Source organism: Suricata suricatta, chromosome 9, assembly GCF_006229205.1.
Source record: "Suricata suricatta isolate VVHF042 chromosome 9, meerkat_22Aug2017_6uvM2_HiC, whole genome shotgun sequence".
In the NCBI taxonomy this organism is placed as follows: domain Eukaryota; kingdom Metazoa; phylum Chordata; class Mammalia; order Carnivora; family Herpestidae; genus Suricata; species Suricata suricatta.
This window is the reverse complement of record NC_043708.1, coordinates 115,515,811-115,539,391: the sequence shown is the minus strand read 5'-3', so window position 1 is coordinate 115,539,391 and position 23,581 is coordinate 115,515,811. Positions and strand designations below refer to the sequence as shown.

General features: G+C 39.4%; 1 protein-coding gene across 5 annotated transcripts in view; it reads left to right on the top strand.

Annotated features, from left to right (window-relative positions):
• GABRA5 (gamma-aminobutyric acid type A receptor alpha5 subunit) overlaps positions 1-23,581 on the top strand; it is an 86,191-nt gene that overhangs the window by 4,656 nt on the left and 57,954 nt on the right. For 4 of the 5 annotated variants that reach the window (XM_029951803.1, XM_029951802.1, XM_029951800.1 and 1 more), the window contains 3 exons: positions 11,745-11,866; positions 13,684-13,751; positions 13,862-14,082. In XM_029951803.1, the coding sequence (XP_029807663.1) occupies positions 11,745-11,866; positions 13,684-13,751; positions 13,862-14,082 (411 nt within the window). Of the gene's footprint in view, positions 1-8,620; positions 8,687-11,744; positions 11,867-13,683; positions 13,752-13,861; positions 14,083-23,581 lie in introns of those variants that run through there. The other variant, XM_029951804.1, reaches the window with a different exon arrangement.

The window sequence follows — 23,581 nt, the reverse complement described above, 5'->3', positions numbered from 1 at the left end:
ATCAAAACCCCAACTTCTATTTCATGTAATTATACTTATACAGAAATTAGAAGGTTAAGTAACAACTAGCTAATCACCTAATTTCACAGCTATCTGAAGTGGCGATCGTTATATAGCAGCTTATCTATGATACATTCAAGATAAATGATACAATATATTACTTGTTCATAGGCTACAACACAGCCTGCTTAATACCTTTCCTTAAATTCCACCTCTATACTACAGTATGCTTGAGGTCCATGCAAAAATGTAGCTACCTTTTATGTAGGAAATGGATGATTAAGTCTTTGGTGTTGTAAAAGCGACTTCATTTAAACATAACCACCCCCACCACCAAAAAAAGAAGAGGAAAAAAAAAAAAAGTAAAGAAAATAATAAGGGAAAAACCCAAGACACTCTTCCTAGGGGAAAAAAAAAACAGCGTGTAATTTCTGTCCCTGACAGAATGTATTAAATAAGCAAACACCACCAACAAGCAAAACAAGTACTACAATGTAAAAATATTTTTTAAAAAAAGACAACCGTCTCACATGCATAAATGAAAGATTGCACACAAAGAACTCACATCTTTTCAAGCTTCAATAGAAAATATTCTGCTCTTTAGAGTGGCCTACAGTTCATAGTTCAGCGGACCTTGAAGGTGTGGCTTTCAACAACCAGCCACAAAAGACATTTTAACATCTGGAAGCACAAGTTTCTATTGATTTCTTTTCCTATACAAAGCTCCTCTCACTTGCTTATTACTTTAAATGTACTTAAGAATGTTCTTGTTAAATTGCAAAGAAAGTTTCTTAACACTCATTTGATTTACAGTCTTGACAAAACAATAGCTATCAAAATATGGAACACCTATTACTATGTTATCTGTCTTAGGTGAATTCTAAGAGGAACCTTCTGAGCTAAGCATCCTTAACCCAGTCTTACCATCAAGGAAGGGAAGGTCGGGAAGCTGGGCTAACCCAGTCAATAACTGCTAGGATTTGTTACTTAGCACTCCTCAGTAATTCAACTCTAGTGGTTCTTGGATGCACAGAGCTTGCTGGACAGGTCTGAGTCAAATAAATCTATAAATGAAGAGAATGTAATTCTGAAAGCTATTCTCTGCTTTGGGGTAGAGAGCTTTTTCTGTTCTGAGATTAGGGGGGGAAAAGAATAGTGGAAAGCTCTGTCTTTCCTCCCTAAAGAGTTTGTGTGATTGGGTTCCAAATAAAAATGAAAGGGGAAGCATGCAAGGCTCTAATTTGAACATTTTGGGACAAGAGAAATACTTCTGCAAATACCGAAAAGAAACTAGACAACTGGTGGAGGGTAAAGACGGTTACACAAGACTGGTCAGTAAGCCAAAGGAAAGAGACAAGGTGCATTTTTGTGCATATACAAAGTTACACTCAGTGTTTGTGACAAGTATGTGGATTTGGCAATCAGAAAATTTATAAATGTGATAAGTAAAGTATATTTAATGGTTATATGATAATGTGAAATTGCTTGGAAGCATAAGAGTATTGTTTCTTTCGCTTCTCTCAACTTGATTAGTCACCAGCAGCTCATTTTCAATAGCCTTTATAATTCTTTTATTAGTTTTAAGTTATATAACAGAGCATGAGTCAAACATATAATGGAACAGAAGCCTTTTTGACTGTCAGCCTTATGTTATGTCACATTTGGAGAGATGACATTATTTAAATCATTATAATTATTTTAATAAGACCAATAATCAGAAGAACATGGTATAAAAACTAGCACAGAAACAAAATTTGAATCAATGTAGTATCAAAATATATAATATTAAATTTAAACTGGAATTAATTTATCATCATTTGAAAAATCACACTTTATCAGATTCGATTGACCAGTGATAATCATACGATAAATTTGAGCATTATCAACCTAATAATAATAAAATTTGTTTCCATTCATTTATTTGTATTAAATGTATTTTAGGGGTTTATCCACTGGAAAAGAAAAAGTGCATTAGAATTTTATTACAAGGGAACTAACATTCAAATGTACTTTAGGAAACAACATTTTATAATTAGCAATTAAAAGCAGACTCTTGTAGAAGTAACGTATGAACATGAATAGACAAAGTGATTATTTGTCTACACGTATGTGCTAAGCTGTACCTTTGGTTTCATGAAGAGAGCTTTTTGATACGCATTCTCAAGGACAGTTCTTTTCTTTTAACTAGAGCAGAAAGTATGTTCTCTCTGAATCATTCAGCTACACACAATGTCTTTTTAAATGGCAAGTTCTCTCTTGTGAATCCCCAGATGGCAAGTTCTTCCTGCATTATGGTTGCAGGTTCCTGAGACCCAGGACAAATGGTCACTGTAACAATGATTTAAAAAAAAAAAAAAGACACCCAGAAGCACCGCCTAAGCAGTTAGGATACTGGCAGGTGGTGGGACATCTTAGGTGGAGGCTGCAGAGAGGGCTAGAGATCAGAAAGGTAGATCTCGCATATAGCAAAAATTTTAGGTGACTAAGACCTTGCTACAGAGTAATGCTGAACGTTTCTTAAGGTACCAAATGAAAATACTTCCAATTACATGCTTTATAGAGGAAACTTTTAGCGTGTTCCTCATGCCAATAGGCAGTGAGTTAAGCAAAGCTTAGAAGGACAGTCAGCTTAGCCAACCCGGTCTGGCAGTCAGCTCCAAGATGAGTCACTGGCTTGGTTCAAGGGGAGAAGGAGAATGTGAGCTTTTGGACTTTTACAAAGGTGCGATTGCATAACATGCATATTTTACTTGGGGTGAAATTTGAGAGGAAAATATTAGAATCAAAAGTATAAAGAAATTTTATCATAGAACTCTGTTGGTAGCAACAATAATTATCAGTGTTTATAAGGGTTTATATTTCCTTCATTTCTAGAAAGCATTTTCAAAACAATGTACTCCTTTTCTTCCACTACAAAAAAAACTCCTTTTGTAAGTGAAGACTTCAGGCTGTAGAATGTGTCTAAGTTTTAGAATCAGGATCCATATCAGGGATCAGGGCCTGGACCAGTTCTCTCCACTATAGGACCTTCTCCAGAATGTCTTAATATTTAAGGTGCAATCAAAAGGGAAAGAATGAGGGTGGAAATCTATAGATTGGGAACAAAAGAATGTCCTAATCTAGAACTCAAATAACACTGTTCTAAAGATAGTGTGTCTGACACAGCTTGAATAAAATCAAACACAAAATATGTCCTATGAAGTAAAATATTATAGAGAAGGGATCATATGATAGTAAAAGTAAGATATGCTAGGAAACAGGTGTTAGAAGTTCATTGAAAACTCTATTTCATTTGTATTTATTTAACAAGTTATTTCAAAATCAAAAAGCAAACCTAAAAATAAATGAAATCCAGGATCAGATCATTTTCAATTTTAACAAACAAAAAAATTGGGACATCACTCTATAATCAAATCGGCTCCTGTGTTAGGACCCCTGTCAAGTGTATAGGGATAGCACTAGATATCGCTTTGACAGAGAGCAGTCAGGCTGCTTTGATCTCTGTTGCTGCACACTCTCTGTGTGGCTGCAAAAGAATTTCTAAACCTGCCTGCAACTCAGTTTCCTCATCTCAAAGTGGAGTTAATAATGGATCCTACGTCACAGGGCTGATGTGAAGAATACATTGCTGAATGTATGCTAAATGCTGAAACAAGGCCAGGTAGGGAGGGGTTGCTAAGTATAGGCTAGCTATCTTTCTGGATATTGTGACCAGGAGACACCCAAGGTTTGCTAGACCTACAGGATGAGCATGGTGCTGGGCCAGGGCCTGAACACAGAAAAGTCAATAACCTTAATCACGTCTGTAGAGTCTCCTTGCCATGTAAAGTAGCACATCCATAGTCATAAGCTGGGATGTGAGCATCGTGGAGGACATTGCCCTGCTGCTGCATCAATGTGTATTGAGTCCTTACTATGTGCCAGGCACTCTTCTAGGTGCAGAGATCCTGCACTGGGCAGAGTAGAGCCTTCAAGGAGGATGCATTCTGGTTTTTACATGTCAGATGGGTCACAATTGCTATTAAGAATTGTCATAGGTCTAACAGGAGAACAGGAGAAACCTAATGGAGGACCATGGGGAGGGGAGGGGGGAAAGAGAGTTGGGGAGAGAGAGGGATGCAAAACCTGAGAGACTGTTAAATACTGAAAAGGAACTGAATGGAGGGTTGAAGGGGGAGGGGGAGGAGGAAGGGAGATAGTGGTAATGGAGGAGGGCACTTGTGGAGAAGAGCACTAGGTGTTATATGGAAACCAATCTGATAATGAACTATTTAAAAAAAGAATTGTTTAGACTAGGAGACAGCGAGTGTGCTGAAGACAGATGTTTGCACAAACATCTGAGGGATGTGAGGACGTAAGCGGTGCTGTACATGGAGAAGGCTGAACAAGTGAGAGTAGGAGCAAATGCACTGGCATGCTTGGATGGCAGGGACAGCAAGGAGGCCAGTGCACAGAAGGGAAAGATTGGTAGGAGGCATAATCAGAATTGCAGTGGGGAGGAGAAAGGGTTCATATGGTGAAAGACTTTGTAGGCCATGCTAGGTAGTACCAAGAAGAGCAGTTAGCCCTTATTTTATAGGTCAAAGAGGGTCTTCGATTGGTTTTAAGTAGGAGTGAAGTATGATCCAATTGAGGTGTGATAGTAATGTGACTTAAACTTTAAAGCTTGCTCTGGCTGCTGAGTGGAGGATGGAATAGAATCTGGGGCAGGGGTAAAGGAAGGAGCAGTGAGGGCAGTTAAGGGGTGAATGCAATGATCCAGGGGAAGGATGATTTTAGGGCAATGGGGTCTGTAAGTGGGTTGATATGGGCATGAAATAAAGGAGTCAAGGATGACCCTCCTTCCCCCGCTGGTATTTGACCTGAAAACATAACAAATTCAATTGCCTATTGCTGAGCTGGAGAAGATCGTAGGAGAAAAGATTTTAGTGAAAATCCTCAGTGCAGTTACGGACATATTAAACCCTGTTATATATCCAAGTGGTCAGGGAGCCATTGGATATAGAGGTCCAGAGGTCAAAACCAGATTGGGGCTAGAGATATTAACTTCAAGTTTTCATATATGGGAGATATTTAAAGCCATTAGATTGGATGAGATCATTTAGAGATTGACTATATGCCAAAAAAAAAAAAAAAAGTCCCTGGACTGTGTGCTATGTAAGTTTAGGAAGGCAAGGGAGTGGGAGCAAGTGAGAGGAGGAGGCCAGTGAAGATAGGAAGCACAAAGAGGGAAGTATCCTGAGGGCAAGGGGAGGAAGTGTTGTAAGAAGGGAGATGTGGTCAGATGAGGACTGAGAGCTGATTGTTGGATTTGGTATTGTGCAGCAGCGTCCAGAAGAAAGGCTACACAGTGACAGCCACACTGGTGTAGGTCCAAGAGAAAGAAGGAGAAGCAGCAGAGATTTCTAACGTAGACACCTCTTCCTTGAGTTTTGAGAAGAGGGATAAAGAATAAAACAATAACTGGAAGGGAATAGGAGGTGAATGAAAGACATGTTAAAGACTGCTGTGTTACAGCAAATGTAATTGCTGATAGGAATGATTAGGGATGGAAGGAAAAACATGCGTGATAAGCACCAGGATGGCTCATGTGCAGCATAGTCACACACAGGGGGCATCCTGTGTCATTGGAGAGAGTCTAGGGAAGTGGTAGATTTTGTTGAAGGGGGTGTGGACTATGAGATGGGAGACCCACCTTTTACCTTATAGGCAGTAAGATTCTGAGCTGGACTGCAGTGATACCAACAAGAGTAAGGAGGCTACATGAAGGGTGCTAGCAGGGGTAAGCTTGAGCTCTATTTAGGGAACTGACAAGCAGAGCTGGGGACACCTTTGATGTGAGGCCCATGATAGTGAAAACAATCTAAGAGTTGACTTCATCCACATGAGACACATTTCAAGTCCATGTTTCCACCATAAGAGGGGACAACTCTTATTTAGAGGCTTAAGATTGACTTTCGTTGTCTAGCTAGTGTCCACCATGTTTGTTATTTTCTTTATATAGTTTTTTAAATGGTTAAAGTGATGTGCAGTGGATTTCGGAGAAACATCACAAAATGGTGCCACTTAGAGGTACTTATTTAATGAGCTTATGGTGACAAAAAAATAAACCTAAAATATATTTCTTAGAAATAATTAAATGCTGGGGAAAGAATGCAGAAAGAATGCAATTTAAGAAGACAGAGAAGCTGCCACCTAAAAGCAACTTAGCTCGGTTCCCAAAGTAAGTGCCTTGGATCCCATTTTATATAAATCAAAATTGGCTGTCAATATAAACAGAGATAGCATCACAAAGAAATGTGTCATGCCTAGCCTTCAATAGCACCATTTGTGGTACATTACTCAACAGATTTTTTTTAAACCCCAGAAAGATTGACGTAACTCTTGAACTTGTACCCTTTTAAATGCCAAAATAAGACATCACCAGGCATCATTTGTTAAAATGAAATGCTTTTAAAGAATGAACTTGCAACATATTGTTGTTATTATTATCATTAGAGATTATAATACTGAGATAAAGTTTTATTGGAGTCAGATCCTTCACAGTTCCTCAAAAACAAAATTACTCTGAGATTCAATTAATAATGCAACTCCCCTCTCAGAGCAATGCATGGATTCTACTACAGGGTTCTCTCTGTGGTGTAACAGGCTGATTTGGGGGATAGCTTACTTGGGATATCCTGCTGTACTCAGACTCCTCCCTACATCCTCTTTAAGAAACCTTGCTGATGGCCCCATCTACCCCATCTCTATCACCACTGCCATTGCGTGAGTTACTGGCTTCCATGTCTCTCTAGCTTTGCCCCTGCCAAGTCCATCATCTGCAAAGTGCCAAGAACCACAGGGAAAGACAGTGCCCCCTGTTTAAATGCTTCGAAGCTCCCACTACCTTCAAGACTGACCATACGAGTGCAACATGGCATGTGAAGTCCTTTATCATTTGAAATGTGCTGTGTTTTACTCACCAAGGTCCTTTCTTACCCTCTGAAAATATCATCATATCCTTACATGAAGCCATTGCTTGCAACATCTTCTTTAAGCTTGAGACTAGATCCTCAAGCTAAGCTGTTTAAAACCTCAGGTGAATTTTCCTCTCCTCCTCTAGCTCTGTACAGAGAACCTTTTCTTTCCTTTGTTTTCCTAGAATGTATTATGTATCACATAGATCCATGCATCTACCATGTTCTTTTGAAATCCTCTGCAAACATGACTGATTTGTTAGAACACAGCTCTGTCTGGAAGATTGGGGATACCATCTTTGTCATTTTCACATCCTCAGTACTCACCACAATACCAGGTACATGCATGGTTGACATCCAAAATACATTTGTTGGCCTGAGGTACTGGAATAAGTACTGAGCCCATCATATAGCCTCTTGAAGATGTATCAGAGGAGAGAAGGTCTCTGAGTCCATTTAAAGTCACTCTGGCACTTGGCTCATAAGTCATCCTTTACATTTCTGATCTAGATAGGCCTAGAGCAGTCACTCTCCACCATGGTTGCCCCTGAGGATCACTAGGAAATCTTTAATAAATTACTAGTACTTGTTTTTCAGGGACCAAATAAAATCAAATCTCTAGGGCCTAGAAATCAGAATGAAGCTAGTGCAGGAGTCCAAAATCACATGTCTTGAAGAAGCCAGATGTAACACAACCGGGGAAAGTAGGAAATTTGCACAACTCCAAGAGTGTACCCTTTCTGAAGACATTCATGTTTATTTTTCTTAAATACTATGTTAAACCTATTAGTGGACCAAATTTATTGAGTTTCCCATTACACACTTCACTTAAGTGTCTGAATGGCCCAGAACCTCATCTGATGTGGTGCCATTGCATAGCTTTTTGAGAAGACCTTCCACACTTCTGAGCTTCACTCCACTGTCCTATTGTGCCCACCCATCTCCCTGCCCATTTAACAATCACCATCTCCCTTTTTTCAGGCTAGACTCTGGGGCTCAGTGACCTACTTTCCTTATTTTTCAGACTAAAATCATTAGAAAAGAGTTTAAGTTGAGAGATCAAATCCTTGTGTCTTTTGTATGAACCAATATTTGAGCAAGGAAATTGGGGTATTTTAATAAGGATGGTTAGTTCTGCATTTCCTTTATGATCTCTTTTCTAGAACATCAATAATTTGGCAGTGTAGGAACTATTCACATGGACTAAATGTGATATGTTTTTATAGACAATATGCACTAAATATAAGGAAATAATTCATATTTTAAGAGAATCTAATTTATCCTAACAGTGAAGAGTCAGCAACCAAAGTTTTCAAGTATTTCTATTATGTCCAAGGCTATTGTCAGTAATAATGGATTTGATTTTAGCTCGCAAAAATCCATTTCCCCAGAGAGCTGAGCTTATCTTTGAAGCAATCGTGTATTTACAGTTGACATCAGGACCAGCAGAGTTCCTTAGTTATTCTTAATGCAGTTCTGAAATGGAATGTCAGCAAGCTTGAGCCTGCCTTCTGAACCTAAATGGAGTGAGTGTTCAAAGAGATGAGGGCATCTTGTGTTTTTACCTGGAGACCTCATAGATGTAACTGTGCATTATTGCTCATTGAAGATATAGCCCAGTGTTTTTGTATTATTTTGGTTTCAAGTGGTTTCAACTAATCAAAATGGAACAAAGCAAGCTAATGGGAAGCAGCCATGGGAGATTATCCACCTTGAGAGAGGCACAGGTAAGTTTGCCAGACATTTGTGAGATTCTCCTGTGTGTAGGTATATCATTTGCTTTCTGTGATACAGGAAGGGCCTTTCTCTCCATGGTTGTGGAAATGGTGCATTTCATAACCACTGCTCCAAATAAGGCATTTTTTAGAATGACCTATGACCTGAGGAGGGCTTCCCAGTTGATCCTGAGAGAAAACCTTGGCTCCTGCCCTGACAAACATTTTCAGACAGTCTTTTAGAATTCGTTTCTTACCTCCTATGTCCTATCTTCATTAAATACAGAGAAGTCACAGCAAATCTTCAGCCACAGCTGCTATCATAAATAGGCCCACAAATAAGTACAAGAAGCACTTCTATCAGAATAGGGCACATATTGAAACTTTTCCAATAAAAGTGTGAAGGGGTATAAATATATCACCCCCCCACCTTTAAAAAATTCTGGCCAATAAGTAGAAAGTGATATTGGGATTCTTAATAATTGCATCCTATTTGATATTGGCAGTGATTTGGGTATTTGTGAAGTAGGATTCAGAGCCAAATGGGATGGTGGTTCTTTGAAACTGTGGTGAAGCAGTGCATCAGAGGACCAAGAAAAGCAGTGGTCATGGAGATGACCTTACAAGTGCACGGTGTTGGGAACATCTCAAATGCTCAGTGATGTAGTCAAGTGTTTGTCTCCTAATACTGTTCAGGCTGTTCAGATCAAATGTAATTTAAGAACATTTCACAACAGGTAATAAATAGCTTACAAAAATATATTTGAAACATTGATATGCTTCTTTTTTCTGATAGTTTTGTTATTTTTTAATCAAAATGTTTGAGATATAACTGATTGTATAATGTGTTGTGTTGATTTAGTACATTTATATATTGCAGTATGTAACCTTAGCTTACACCTCCATCGCGTCACATAATTATCATTTCTTTTTGTGGTGAGAACATTTAAGATCTAATCTTTTAGATATTTTGAAGCTTATATACAGTATTGTTGACTATAATCACTGTGCTATACATTTGATCTCCAGAATGTATTCATCTTCTAGTACCCTTTGAACAACATTCCATTTCCCCCACCCTTAGCCCCTGGTAATCATCTGCTTAACAACCTGGTAACCCCTGGCAAACTACAAGTTCACCTTTTGTAGATTGCACATGGAAGTAATAGGTGTTTTCTGCTAGTATGTATGCTCTCTCCTCTATTCTCAGTTAGAGAGCCAGCAAAGACTGCCTCTTCCCCCAAACCAGACATTTAGACATAGCCTAGAATTGAATAACCAACCTTATTGATAAAAGTTTTGAACATCATAAGAGATGGACAGTGAGGCCAGAGGTAGTTCGAACAGCTTTCACAACTGGGCAAATATAAAAATCACTGTTTCTCACACAAACCTGGAGGACAGTGTTGAGGCCTTTTGTCGAGGTATTAGGTCTGTGAGGCTGAGTGCTTCATCATTCTAAAGTGTGAAACTACAGTGGATGTCAGAGAAAAGAGAATTTAATATTTTCAAATGCTAAGTCCCAGAGTAAATAATTGTCTGTGGGCTGAATGCCAACGGGACTGAATTTTAGCTTGTTAGAGCCATATGCAGTTTATGCATATATGCAGTTTATGCAGTTTAATGATGATGTTAAAATTAGATCAAAAAGGACTTTATACTCTCTCTTTCAAAAGGGAATAGCTTTAGAGCAGTAAAGAATTGATTTGTTTAGATGCAATCAATAAAAATGACCCAAGTTTCAAGAACTGGGTGGGGCAAGCACACATTGATTCTAGTCTCAGCAGCTAACCACTGATGGTCAGTCTCACTCTCATTTCAGACAATTTATGGAAAAAGAAATTGCCATATGGAGAGCTGAGACACCATAGCAGGCACTTGAGGAAGTTCCAGGGGTCTCCTGTTCTCTCAAGTGCCAAGGATGCTAACTTCTTGGGACCCACCGCTGGCTTTCAGCTGCATAAGTTCCCCCTGCATACAAGCCAAATGTATAGGTTGAGTTCCTGATAGTTCCAAACATCTCACTTTTTGCAACATTTGAAAGCACCGTTAGAATCCTGTGATCTATGCGATCCATGCAGTGGAAACATACGATCCATACGATGGAAACATGCGATCCATGAGGTGTATTACCATCCTCTAGACTTGTGACTTTGTCTCCCAAGTAACTTCTTCAGTTTACCCATATATGCATAGGGCAGTTTCTCATTTCCATTTGCCCCATCTACGTAAACTTTTGGGGCCTGGATAACTTCACTGAATTGGACAAACTAGGATTGTTCTTGTTTTTTCATTGAAGGTTCAGCCTGCTTTTCTTGGGGTTTTACTGTAATTCTGTCATGCCGGGTCATTCAGGATACTGTGCTTCTCGAGTCCCTTATCTGAAGTGATACTGAGTAAACTCTAGTAGGTGCTTTCAGACTGGTCTTTGCAATTCAGGACTCCTGGGTCATGTGCTTTGCTTTTCCGGGACCTGAATGTGCCAGCAGTAGGAGTGCTGATGAGTAGGGAAGCCCAGAGAGATTTCACAAACCTGACTGTTTCTATCACAATATTCTGGCATATTTATCACAGTACAAATGCTCCCAATTATCAGTGCAGTGAAACTTAGGCCCACCAATCTTATCTTTCAGATTGCTTAGATTTTGAATGACCTCTCCACACCCCACTGCTCACCACAGGTGATTCACTAACAATACGAAGCTCAGTTTTTCAGTATTTAAACCAAACTTCTGAAATCCCCTAAGAGTGGATTAGGGTCTGCTAGTCTATGGGTAGTGATTAATGTTTTAAAAATGGCTACAATCATAATATAAACTGTGCCTCGGAATCAGGGAAGGATGGACTTTTGAACACTGTGTCAGGATGAACAGCCCAGAGCCAGCACACTCGCTGGAAATTCAAGAATTAAGGTTTATTTATGGAAAACAATATCCTGGATTAGTAGAAGAGGTTGTTTTCAGGTACCCTCCCTCCAAAACAAATCACTGTATTAATTTTTTGATTTCTATATTTTGAGAATTTTTAAATACTTAATGCAAATTTGAACTCTTGTTTCTCTGTTAAAAAGCTTTTCACAAATGCCAACAAGTTCAGTAAAAGATGAGACCAATGACAACATCACAATATTTACCAGGATCTTGGATGGGCTCTTGGATGGCTATGACAATAGACTGCGGCCTGGCCTTGGAGGTGAGTGTGTTCTCAGCTGCAGCCTGATGGACCCCCAGGAAAAGCTTAAATTCACCCTCAAGCTCACATCTGCTGTGATTCAACCTATTCATTAAGGAGCTTCCTTACCAGAGTTTGAACTGATAGTTGTTGCTAAGGCTCTTGCATCCTTTATTGTCATTACCTAGATAAAAGAAGCTGGGAGATGTGGTCTCCATGCAAACTCCCTTTTCCTCAGATAATCCTAACATCCATTCTGCTTCAATTAGGGAGGAACTACTTCTTAGGTGTTACTAAAGCCAAGGCTACCTTAAGATATAATTTATAATCAACTTCCTACCCTTGTATTGATGCAAGTCCTTTTCACAAGTCTACTGTTTAATGCAATTGTTTTTTGCATCTTTTTATATAATGCTTATTTTTCTCACTAATCATTGTATTTGCTTTAACCCCATGGAAGTTGATAAAAATAAGTGGATAGCAAAATATGCTTTCTGGGTTCAATATAGCACAGTTTAATTTTGTGCTGAGAATTCTGTTTCCAGGCATTTGCAATGCCATTGACCATTAGTTGTGGTGCATTTGAACTTGCTCCATTAGGTAAGTTGGAGATACTCTATCAACTACATTCTTAGAATAAAAAGTAGTTCTCTTCCATTATTATATTTTAAATAGGGAGATTCAGTTAAAGCATGAATTGCCATTCTCTACCTCTTTGGCAAAGAAAAGTCCACAAAGTCTCCTTGATACCACCTTATTCCACCCTCTGATTGATGTCCCTGAGTCTTCTATGTCCAGCAACCCCTGTCCCTTTGAACACATCCACAAGGATCAAAACATGTAGAGAATCAATGAGTTGTTGCTATACAATATTCTCTCATTCACCCAGCATGTGTCACACTCCTGTGGGGCAGGATCCTGAGGACACCACATAGAACCAAAGGGGCTGTCTGCTGGGGCTGGCATCTCAGTGGGAAGACAGGTGCTGAAAGCACACAGCATCATACTAACACCTACACACATATAAATAACACACCATGTACATATATGATTACCACACAGTGAGATGCAAGGAGAAAAAGCCCTGCCCCTTGAAGCTCTGAGTTAGTGGTGATACCTTCCAGTGGTTTGGCGTTATTTATGGTGGACTGTAGTATAGTCTGTTGTCCTCACTCATGACTGAAGAGGGTTACAGGGTGCCCAGGGAACACACACACACACACACACACACACACACACACACATCCCTCCAGTATTATTAGCTACATTTATTGCTATATATATTTTCATAATTTTAATTGTTATAATAGTCTCTCATGATAGAAATTTCTAACAATTCAAAATGACATACAAGGTGAAGTGGATCTTACTTTTCAAGTGGTCCTGTCCCAAATCACACATCCTTTCCCCAGAACACACCCAGTGCTGCAGTTTTGATTAGAGATTCTTTTAAATCTTATCCCCTCATCATACTTGCCTAACCCTTTGGAGAGCAGCTCTTTGTAGGAAGGTGCGTTAGGCACTGTGAGGTTGGAATTACTGTTCCAGGTTTACCGAGAAGGAAACTAAAGACCAACGAAGACGAAACAAGCACGACTGCCCCCCAAGAGGCAAGAAGTATAATAAGAGCCAAGACTCTCTCCTTATGGGATGAGTATTTTAGTTCCTGTTATAATTTGGAGCAGGTTGGTTTCATTTGGTGTTTGTCAAGTTCTCCAAATTTAACAAACACAGTGTAAAAGCCTGCTGATTGCCAAGAGTGAAATTGGTTACTGGACTATGACGGGTGGTTCCATGTGAGCTCGGTGCCTAGACAGGAACCTATGTCTGTGTTTCAGAGCGAATCACTCAGGTGCGGACAGACATCTACGTCACCAGCTTTGGCCCAGTATCCGACACGGAAATGGTAGGTCTCAGGGCATGGCCCTGCCCAGATCGTTCTAAATAGGCACTGAACCAACTCCTCTAAGGGCGTTCTCTACTGAGGCATCACCTGGCTGCCTTCCTTTGCATTAGGAATATACCATAGACGTGTTTTTCCGACAAAGCTGGAAAGATGAAAGGCTTCGGTTTAAAGGGCCCATGCAGCGCCTCCCTCTCAACAACCTCCTTGCCAGCAAAATCTGGACCCCAGACACATTCTTTCACAACGGGAAGAAGTCCATCGCCCACAACATGACCACGCCCAACAAGCTGCTGAGGCTGGAGGACGACGGCACTCTGCTCTACACCATGCGGTGAGCAGGCGCAGCACTGGGGCGGTGGTGAGCCCGGAACCGCCCTCAGCGCTTGAGGTGGGGGGTGGCAGCGTGTCTGGCCAGGGGCACAGCGCAGGGCGACTTAGCTGCCAGTCAGGCGCCAAGGGTCCTGCATCCTATCGAGTTCAAAGATTGCTTTGTGTGTGCGCGCATATGCGTGCTTTGGGTAGATTTTACCTTTGGACCTGCCCATACTGATGTCCATGTAGATTATTTCCCTGAAATAATAGGTCCTATAGGTCCATGTGTTTGCTATAGGTCCACTTGTTTACTTGGTTCAAGATCAAAAAACATCTTTGAGAATGAAATTTTAATTTAAAAAACTCTATGGGGGTTCCTTTTTTATTGCAGTTGTGCACCCGTGTAAATTTTAAAAGCCTATTTCTCATATGCTTTGATAACATTCCAATGCTAAGATTAAATTTTAGTATTTCTAATTTAAAATGATTAGTAGTGATTTTTTTTTATTCTGAATTATTCATTGCATCTGCGTAAATCAATAAATTGACTGGTGAGAAAGGCCTGCTTTATAACTTTTCAATTCCATGGTGGGCCTAAGTATTTTTTTAAAAAAAAGATTATTTTAAGTTAAAAGAATTAAGAAGTCTAAAGCTAAGTAAAATTAAAAAAAACATGTATTTATATGAGCATTATTGAAATTTCTTACTTAGAATTCTTTACAATAAACTTCATATTTTAAAAAAAAGTCATCATAGTGGAAATAGCGTTGATGCTGTCATCTTCTGAGGCTGCACGTCCTAACATTATGTCCTAAGGAATGCTTGATACATTGTGTCCCAAGCCCATCGATAGCAGGTCTCAACTATTTTAGAACAACCCAGGAAGGATTTGGTAAGTGAGCTTGTAGTACATACCATAGCATTTTGTTCCGTTTCTCACTGTTTCGTTTTTCCTACATTGATCTTGAACATATTTTGCCCATGGATGGAAACATGCCTGTGATCATCAGTGCCCCAGCACAGTGCCTTCTCCATGCAGAGAAGTATGTTGAAAAGCTATGAAATATCTCAAGTGGTGAAAATTAATCCTTGGTCGTCACTTTTGTAAAGGGAGTCTGTGTAGTGAATCCAAGGTACTTGTTTAACCTGTGAGCAGAGGGCAGATGTGAAGAGTCCCAGGGCTGGAAGATGCTGGTTGGGATGAATTATTAGATGTCATTAATGTGGGGGCACCATGTGAGTCTGCTGTGTGCCTTCACTCTGTTCACAGAATAAAAATATCCCTAGTCCCCGCAGCTTATTGTCCTTGATTCACATCTGGTTTGTATCACTAAAAGATTGTATTGGGGCCCAAGACAATAGGATGCTTTAATTTTGGTGCATGATTGCTCACACAGGGTGGTGAGGGAGGCCCCTTGGTTAGAGGTGGAAGAGGTAGCAGAGGGCCCTCTTACTGAGTGTCTGTGTACCTGGCAGATTCACAGGTCCTTCAGTCCTCAGACAGCATGGCCACTAGGTGACACCATTTCCATTAACCAAAAAGAGAACAAGGCTCAAAGAATTTTGATAGTCAGCCCAAGGTCACATAGCTAGTGAGAAAGGCTGCAGGAATTTGAATTCAGGTCTTAGCAATTTCCTTGTTTAATCCACCACTTCTGAAAATTGGAAGGATGCAGCATTACTAAACATGTAATAGCCTGTTTCTTACTCTTGTCAAATATCATCCCCAGAAGGAGGACAGTGAGAACCAAAGCAACTTGTCAGCACTAAAATGTTCCCTTTATGTAGAGGAAGTCTGCTAATGATTTGCAAACTTATTAATGTGTTTTCTCTTCCAGTCATATGTATGTGGAGTGTGGAAATAGTTCCACTTGAAAGTGTTATGAATTTTAATGTGCTAGAACTATAGCTATAATTTGATAGTATTTTACGTATTAATTTGGTAAAGACAGTGTGATGTGACTAATCAAACGACCATTGGCATCTCAGAACCCCCACCCCTTCATTGTTACAGCTTTCCTGGCTAGCACGTGGGTCACTCCTGTCAAGCCTTGCAAAATCAATGATATTCTTACATCTAGGAATTCCCATATAATGTCCATCTTAAGGAAATAATTAGAAATATAGAATAAGCTTTATAGGCAAAGATTCCATTACTGTTACTTAGGGTACCAAACACTGGAAAGAATACAAAAAATTGGGACATTTTCCGGCTAAAACTATATTTTGACATTTTTATTCAGACTTGGGACCTAATGGAAAAGGTGAAATATGAAAGTGTAGAACAAACTAGGGTTCATGTGATGCACTGGGACAAATACTAAAGTACTGTTACCAACCTCTAAAAATAACTCTATACAGATTATGTGTGTGTGTGTTTTTTTTTTTTTTTTGTAAAATCCCCTCCATGGTCCAGATATCACTTGAATCATAAAGTAGTATTCAGAGATACACACTCTCCAATTGTCTGCCAGAAAGTCTTAGATGCTTGCCTGGAAGTCATTGTCAATTTTGGTTCTGAGGAGCTTTCTACCACCAATGGGTCATCTGTTTATAGGATGTAAAGGTAAAAATCATCAGCTGCTCAGGATAATTTCATAGAGTGCAGAAAAACATTTCCCTTTGGACCCTCAAGGAGAGGACGCTTAATAGAGTACTAAACAATTTGCTTGAGGACAGTGTTTTGGCAAACAGAGTGATACATTTTGTAGAACCATCCCTAGAATTGTACTTCAGAAATTAGACAAGTGGCCAGGAAATCTAAAGGGAACCTCAATGCAGCAATTTCCCGGGGCCTTCCCTTGCAGGGCTGGAGAGAAAAGAGGTACAGAGCTCAGAGCTTGATGTCAGTCCATCTATGGTCTGAATGGCTTGTCCTTATGGCCAGCCTTGCTGATTGTCCTCACATTGCAGCAGGTTCCAATTCCATTCCCCAGCAAGGCCATGCAGTATAGGATGACGACATCTCTCAGGGAGCATGTGAAATCTGATGATCTGTTTTCTTTTATGAGCACATGAATGGGAAGACAGTGACCTCCTCTTATCTCCTTGTCCCCCACATTTTTTTGAAAATTCTTTTTAATGTTTGTTTATATCAGAGAGAAAAAGAAAACGAGAGAGAGAGAGAGAGAGAGAGAGAGAGAGAGAGAGAGAGAGACAGAGAGAGAGAGAGAGAATATGAATGGGGAGGGGCAGAGAGAGAGAGACAGAAACTGAAGCAGACTCCAGGCTCTGAGTTGTCAGCATAGAGCCAGAGGAAGGGCTCAAACCCATGGACTGTGAGATCGTGACCTGAACCGGAGTTGGACAGGCAACCAAATGAGCCACCCAGGCGCCCCTTCACCACATCTAATAGTTTAAACTCTTGTGAGACGCACAGGGAGGACCACTTTAGGGCATATTCTCCTAGTCTTTGGGCTCTGGCAGAAGAGCAAATATCTCTTAGTTTCTTGCGTAGGAAACCATAGCAAGAAAGAACTTATAGAAGGCAGACTCTGCTAGTACCACAGACTTCTGCCTTTCTCTGAAAACCTGGCTGCCACTCCACCCAAGATCACCTTGCCTCTGCCTGTAATAAGAGACATCAGGACAGACATTTTATAGTGCTATTGTGCCATTGGGGGATCATAGAATTCAGTGACATAGTGAAAGCACTGGACAGAGTCATGCACTGCATGTCACTCCACATGGTCACTTTTACACAAAAATATTTGCCTGTGCTATTTTTATTTTGAGAAAGTCATATTTTTTACAACTTTTATAAGTATCTTCATTACATGTGTTTTAAAGTACTGCCCTAAATGAATTTAAAAATGGCAAACACACATCTTTACTTAAAAAACAAAACAAAACACTGGGGCGCCTGAGGGGCTCAGTCAGTTGAGCATCCGACTTCGGCTCAGGTCATGGTCCCTCAAGGTTGGTGGGTTCGAGCCCTGCCTGTGACTCTGTGCTGACAGCTCAGAGCCTGGAGCCTGCTTCGGATTCTGTTTCCATCTCTCTCTGCCCCTCCCCAGCTCATTCTCTCTCTCTTTCTCTCTCTCAAAAACAAATAAACATTAAAAACATTTTTAAAAACTCACACTGATATTTTCCTACCAAGTCCCTAAAATAATAAACTCTTCTCAAAGTTCTTGCACCAACAGATCTCATAACCATCTTGGTTACATTTTTAAGTGCTTAATGAAATATTTTTATTAATGCTTATACTCCATTTTGATTTTCATCAGTAGAAAATACTGCTTTGAATTGAGGGACTATGATATAGTGAAAAGAGTGTGCACCATAGAGTTAGGCTAACTTAAGTCCTGACTGTATCACTTAGGACTGTGAGGTCTGATTGAAGATACTGTTTGAAAACTGATAGTATATACACTTATTCCTGGAATGGCCACTGGGAGGCAGCATAGTCATATTTTTGCATAGTGATTGGCAGCATCCGTTAAGTGATAGTATAAGTAACTTGAAGGAAGTTACATGTATGTCATACATGTTTGACTTGTGGAAAATATATTTAAAGGAAATTATACCTTTATAAGTGGAAGTTCTTAACAAGGCACTGTTAATGTGTATGTGCATCTATATACACATACAAGTATCTATATATCCATTTTTATGCATACACACACAGTGTCTAGCTAAAAATGTCTTTCATGATACCAACAGATGTATTGGCTAAATCTTGCAATTTTTAAATTAACATTTATTTTAATGACAAAGATCAAATATGAATTAAAAATGTGTGAAACAGAAACTCGCCAGGTATGGAACATAGTTCTGGTAACATTCAGACCAAAGAGAATCAATGTTAATGGTTTGGCGTGTATCACATACATGTGCTTATGTGTGTGAGCACACATGTACATCTCTGTATATCTGTGTGCATCTGTACACACTCTCCTATCGTTTTGAGTGGTATCATTCTCTGAAAACTGCTTTGTAAGGTGCTTTTATAATTCAAAATATATTGAAAACTTCTCCCCTGCCCTGTTATTAAACATCATTCTGAAACTTCATGGTCTATCACATTCCATCAAGTGGATATCCTGTCATTATATGGTGTCTGACCAAAATTCCTGTCATTTCCATTTTTTCCCTGTAATCAACAACTCTGCCATACAAGCTCATAATTATATCTTTGGGATGAATTCCAAGAACTGGCCAAGAGATAAGGCTTGTGATACCCACTTCCAAGTTGTTCTCTAGAAAACCTGTAGCAATTTCCCTTTCACCAGCAGTGGGAGTGGACATCATCTCTGTCATCTCTACCACTCCCTCCCTGACATTTTGTATGCAAAGATGAAAATGGAGTACTTCTTTCTGTTACAGGAGATGTAATTAAAAACCAGTGTCTAAAAGTTGACTTATCCTGAAGTTTCTAGTCACATTGACTTTCTTCTTTCCCTTTGGGAAATGATTCTCATGGAACAGCTCCTGCATTGACTTGGCTGAAAATGATCTTGTTTCTAAATTTGGGGACATGCAACCTTGCCTGCATACCACCACTCTGATCTCCATCACCCACCAGGCATATACCCATACCCTCACTCAGTATCTTCAATCATAGAAACCTGAGACCTCTCCAGAACTTCTTCCTGAAGCCTCCTGTTCTTCATCAGCCTGTTGTCACCCTGGCTCACTTTGCAGATCCTCTGTGATTTATGGCACCCTGAGTGATCTTGGTCCCTGCAACTGGTACCTGGGCTGGCCCTTGGAGGAGTTTCCTGCATGTTTATGCAGAAATGGTGATAATAGAATGAATGAGACTGCCTTCTCTCAATCTGCTCCTCTCACTTCTCAGAACTTCGAGAGATTGAGAAGGGAGACCTACAGAATTTCTCTTTCACAAACATGCTCAGTGCTTAGGTTGCAGCCAGTTTGTAAAGACTTAAGTGGATGTTTGGCTAACAATTTATATTTGTGAGATACAAGCAAGTACATTTTAATACATATTTCTTGCGTATTTGGTTTGAAAACATGACTGGAATTATCCTGGGTCAATTCAATCTAGTCAGTCCAGACTTTTGGACTGTTAGGCATACATTTCACGAAGGACCACCTCATCCTTGCAAATTGGCCACCTCCAGCACATTTTTGTCTTCTAAGGTCCTGATCTCAGAAAGGCTGTCAGACACTCTCCTAGTGAGAGAGAAGCTAGGCTCCTGGTGCAGCTCTTGGCTTTCTTATCTAGGCAGGATCTTCTTGGAAATGAGTCATCTTCAAACTAAGGGATTTCCAGGAATCACTAGCGACCACTCTTTGGAGGTGATGTTTGGGAAGCTCTGGGTTGACAAACCCAGGCAGCTGCTGACTAGGGCCCTGACTCTAGGCCCCCCAGCCCCAGGCTCACAGCCTCTCAAAGGTAAGGTTCAGTCTTTGGTAATGTCTGAAAAGAAATAACTACTTACACTGATCTGATAATTACTTTTCAGAAACATGTGGCCTTCATTATGTGCTAGGTGCTTCAGAAACATAAACTCATAGTGCCCTAAGAACTTGGTATTATCATTTTACCCGTTGATAGTGCGGAATTAGACTATCACTAGAACTCAAATGCCAAATCCAACTGCCTATCCCTATTTTAATATAAAATTTAGGAAGTATATTGCTTCTATGCACTCCTTTTGGCCAATACGTGTAAAAGTAATGTCCACCAGATGGTGCCATGCCAATTTAGGATAGAGTTCCTGCGTACCCTACTTTATCAGATTCGAGTAAAGCACTGCTTTTACTGAAACACTTTTAGGGAAAATAGACTATTGCATTTCTGGAATGTGTTTCCATGGAAATGCAGCTGGCACAACTGCAGCAGATTTGAGGCTGCTCAAAGCCAAAAAATTCAACCTTAGCCTCACTCTTCCCCCTAGAGTTTAATCAGCTTCCGTGTACCATCAAGTCACTGGGTCACCCAGAGTGCTGACTCACCATCCAGGGGATGCTGAAGAAGTCCTTCCTTCCTTTCACCTGGAAAAAAAAAGTGAATAACCAGCCCTCCTATTGTCAACTAAGATGATTGTCCTTTAGTATGCTAAAATAGATTATCTCATCTCATGCATACTCTCTCCATGCTTTGAATTTGGATGATCCATAAATATTAGCCAAGTACCTTGGGTAGTGTTAAATTCAAGGGGCTCGTTGTCTTGGTAATGTCGTCAATGCAGGGAGGATTTCTGTATTTACCTTGAAAATAATTAGGAATTTGCATGATGCTTATAGAGAAGGAAAAAGTGGCAAGTCCTCTATGCTGCAAACTATTTCCCAAGTGGCCTGGGGTAATCAGTTTTTTCTTTTTGTTTTGTTTCTATAATCTGTGGTATCCAGTATAGTAGCCATTGGACATATAGGGCATGTTAAACTAAATTTTAAAATGCAGTTCCTTAGTCATACTGGCCTGTGTCAAGAGGCCAATGGCCTGGGTGGCTCAGTCAGTTAAGCCTCCAACGTTGGCTCAGGTCAGATCTCACGTTTGTGGGTTTGAGCCCTGCGTCAGGCTCTGTGCTGACAGCTAGCTCAGAGCCTGGAGCCTGCTTCTGGTTCTGTGTCTTCTCTCTTGGCCCCTCTCCTTCTCATGCTCTGTCTCTCTCTGTATCAAAAATAAGTAAAACATTAAAAAATTTTCTTTTAAAGAAAAAAAAAGAGGCTAATGGCTGGACGTGGAGTGGCTTCAGTGTTAGACAGAACAGATATAGGACATTTAGGTCATCATGGAAAGTTCCATTGCAAATCAGCCTGGTTTCAGAGAAGCAGAAATATTTTTTTACTGCTCATCTTTATCCACTGTCCCTGGTCATAGTTACACATACAGCATGTAAGCCAATAGGCATGAAGAAAAGATGACGGTTCGAGGATGCCAGGAATCCTTAGAATTCAATAACATTTTAAAATAGTTTGAGGATAGTTAAAACATTTATGCTACAATATTTTACTTATATATTTATTTTCCAGCTTTTCTGAGATATAATTGACATATAACACTGTGTAAATTTAACTGTACAACATGTTGATTTGGTACTTACATATGTTTAATGATTATTATTTTAGCATTAGCTAACACCTCCATCATATCATATAATTACCACCCTTTTTTGTTAATAATACAGTATTATTAACTCTAATCACTATGCTGTACATTAGATTCCTAGAAGTTATTCATTTTATAACCATAAGTCTATACTCTTGACCAAATCTTCTCATTTCCTGCACCAGCCATATCCTGGTATCCACCAATCTACTCTCTATTTCTATGAGTTCATATCTTTTAGATTCCACATCTAAGTGCTATCATATAGTATTTTTTTTCCTGACTTATTTCATTTAGCATAATGCCCTCAAAGTTTATCTATGATTATCACAAATGGTGGGATTTCCATGTTTCTTATGGTTGAATAATATTCCATTTTATATATATACCATGTTTTCTTTATCCATTTATCCATAGAAAGGCATTTAGATTGTTTCCATGTCTTGGCAATCGTGAAAAATGCTGGACTGAATATGGGAATGCAGATACCTCTTTGAGATACGAGTTTTATTTCCAAAGGATATATACTGAGATGTGGGATTACTGGATCATATGATAGTTTTATCTTTAATTTTTTGAGGAACTTCCATACTGTTTCCATAGTGGCTATTCCAGTTTGTGTGCCCATTAACAGCATATAAGGGTTCCTTTTTCTCCACATCCTTGTCGACACTTGTAATCTTTTGTCTGTCTGCTGATAGCCATATGACAGTTATGAGGTGATATCTCATTGTGATTTTGATCTGCATTTCCCTGAATCATAGCAATAATTGAGCACCTTTTCATGTATCTGTTAATCATTTGTATCTGGTTTGGAAAATCATTCTTTCAGTGCCTCTGCACATTTTAAAATTTTTTATTTTTTTTGGTATTGAATTATATGAGTTATTTATATATTTTGGAAACTAATCCTTTATCACATATGTGATTTGCAAATTTCTTCCCTAAATTCCAGAGTTATCTTTTCATATTGATAATTATTTATTTTGATTTGCAGAAGATTTGGGGGGAGATTTTGCCATATGTCTTCTTCTAGGAATTTTATGGCTTCAGCACTTATATTTAAATCTTTAATCCATTTCAACTTATATTTTGTGAGTGGTACAAGATAGGGGTTCCAATTTCATTCTTCTGCATGTGTTCAAACTTCTGCAATAGTTCCCAAAACTATTGAAAAGACTGTTTATTCCTGATAGTTTATTTGGCTCCCTTGTCAAACATTAATTGGTTGTATACATGAGAGTTTATTTCTAAGTTCTTGATACTGTTCTATGGGTCCAAGTGTTTGTCTTTAAGAAAATACCATGTTGCTTTGATTATTACAGCTTCATAGTATAGTTGAAAAATGAAACTGTGATGCCTCCAGCTCTGTTCTTCTTTCTTAGGACTACTTTGGCTATTTAGGGTCTTTTGTGGTTCCATATGAAGTTTAGGATTGTTATTTCTACTTTGGTGAGCAATGCCATTAGAATTCTGACAAGGGTTGCATTGAATCTAT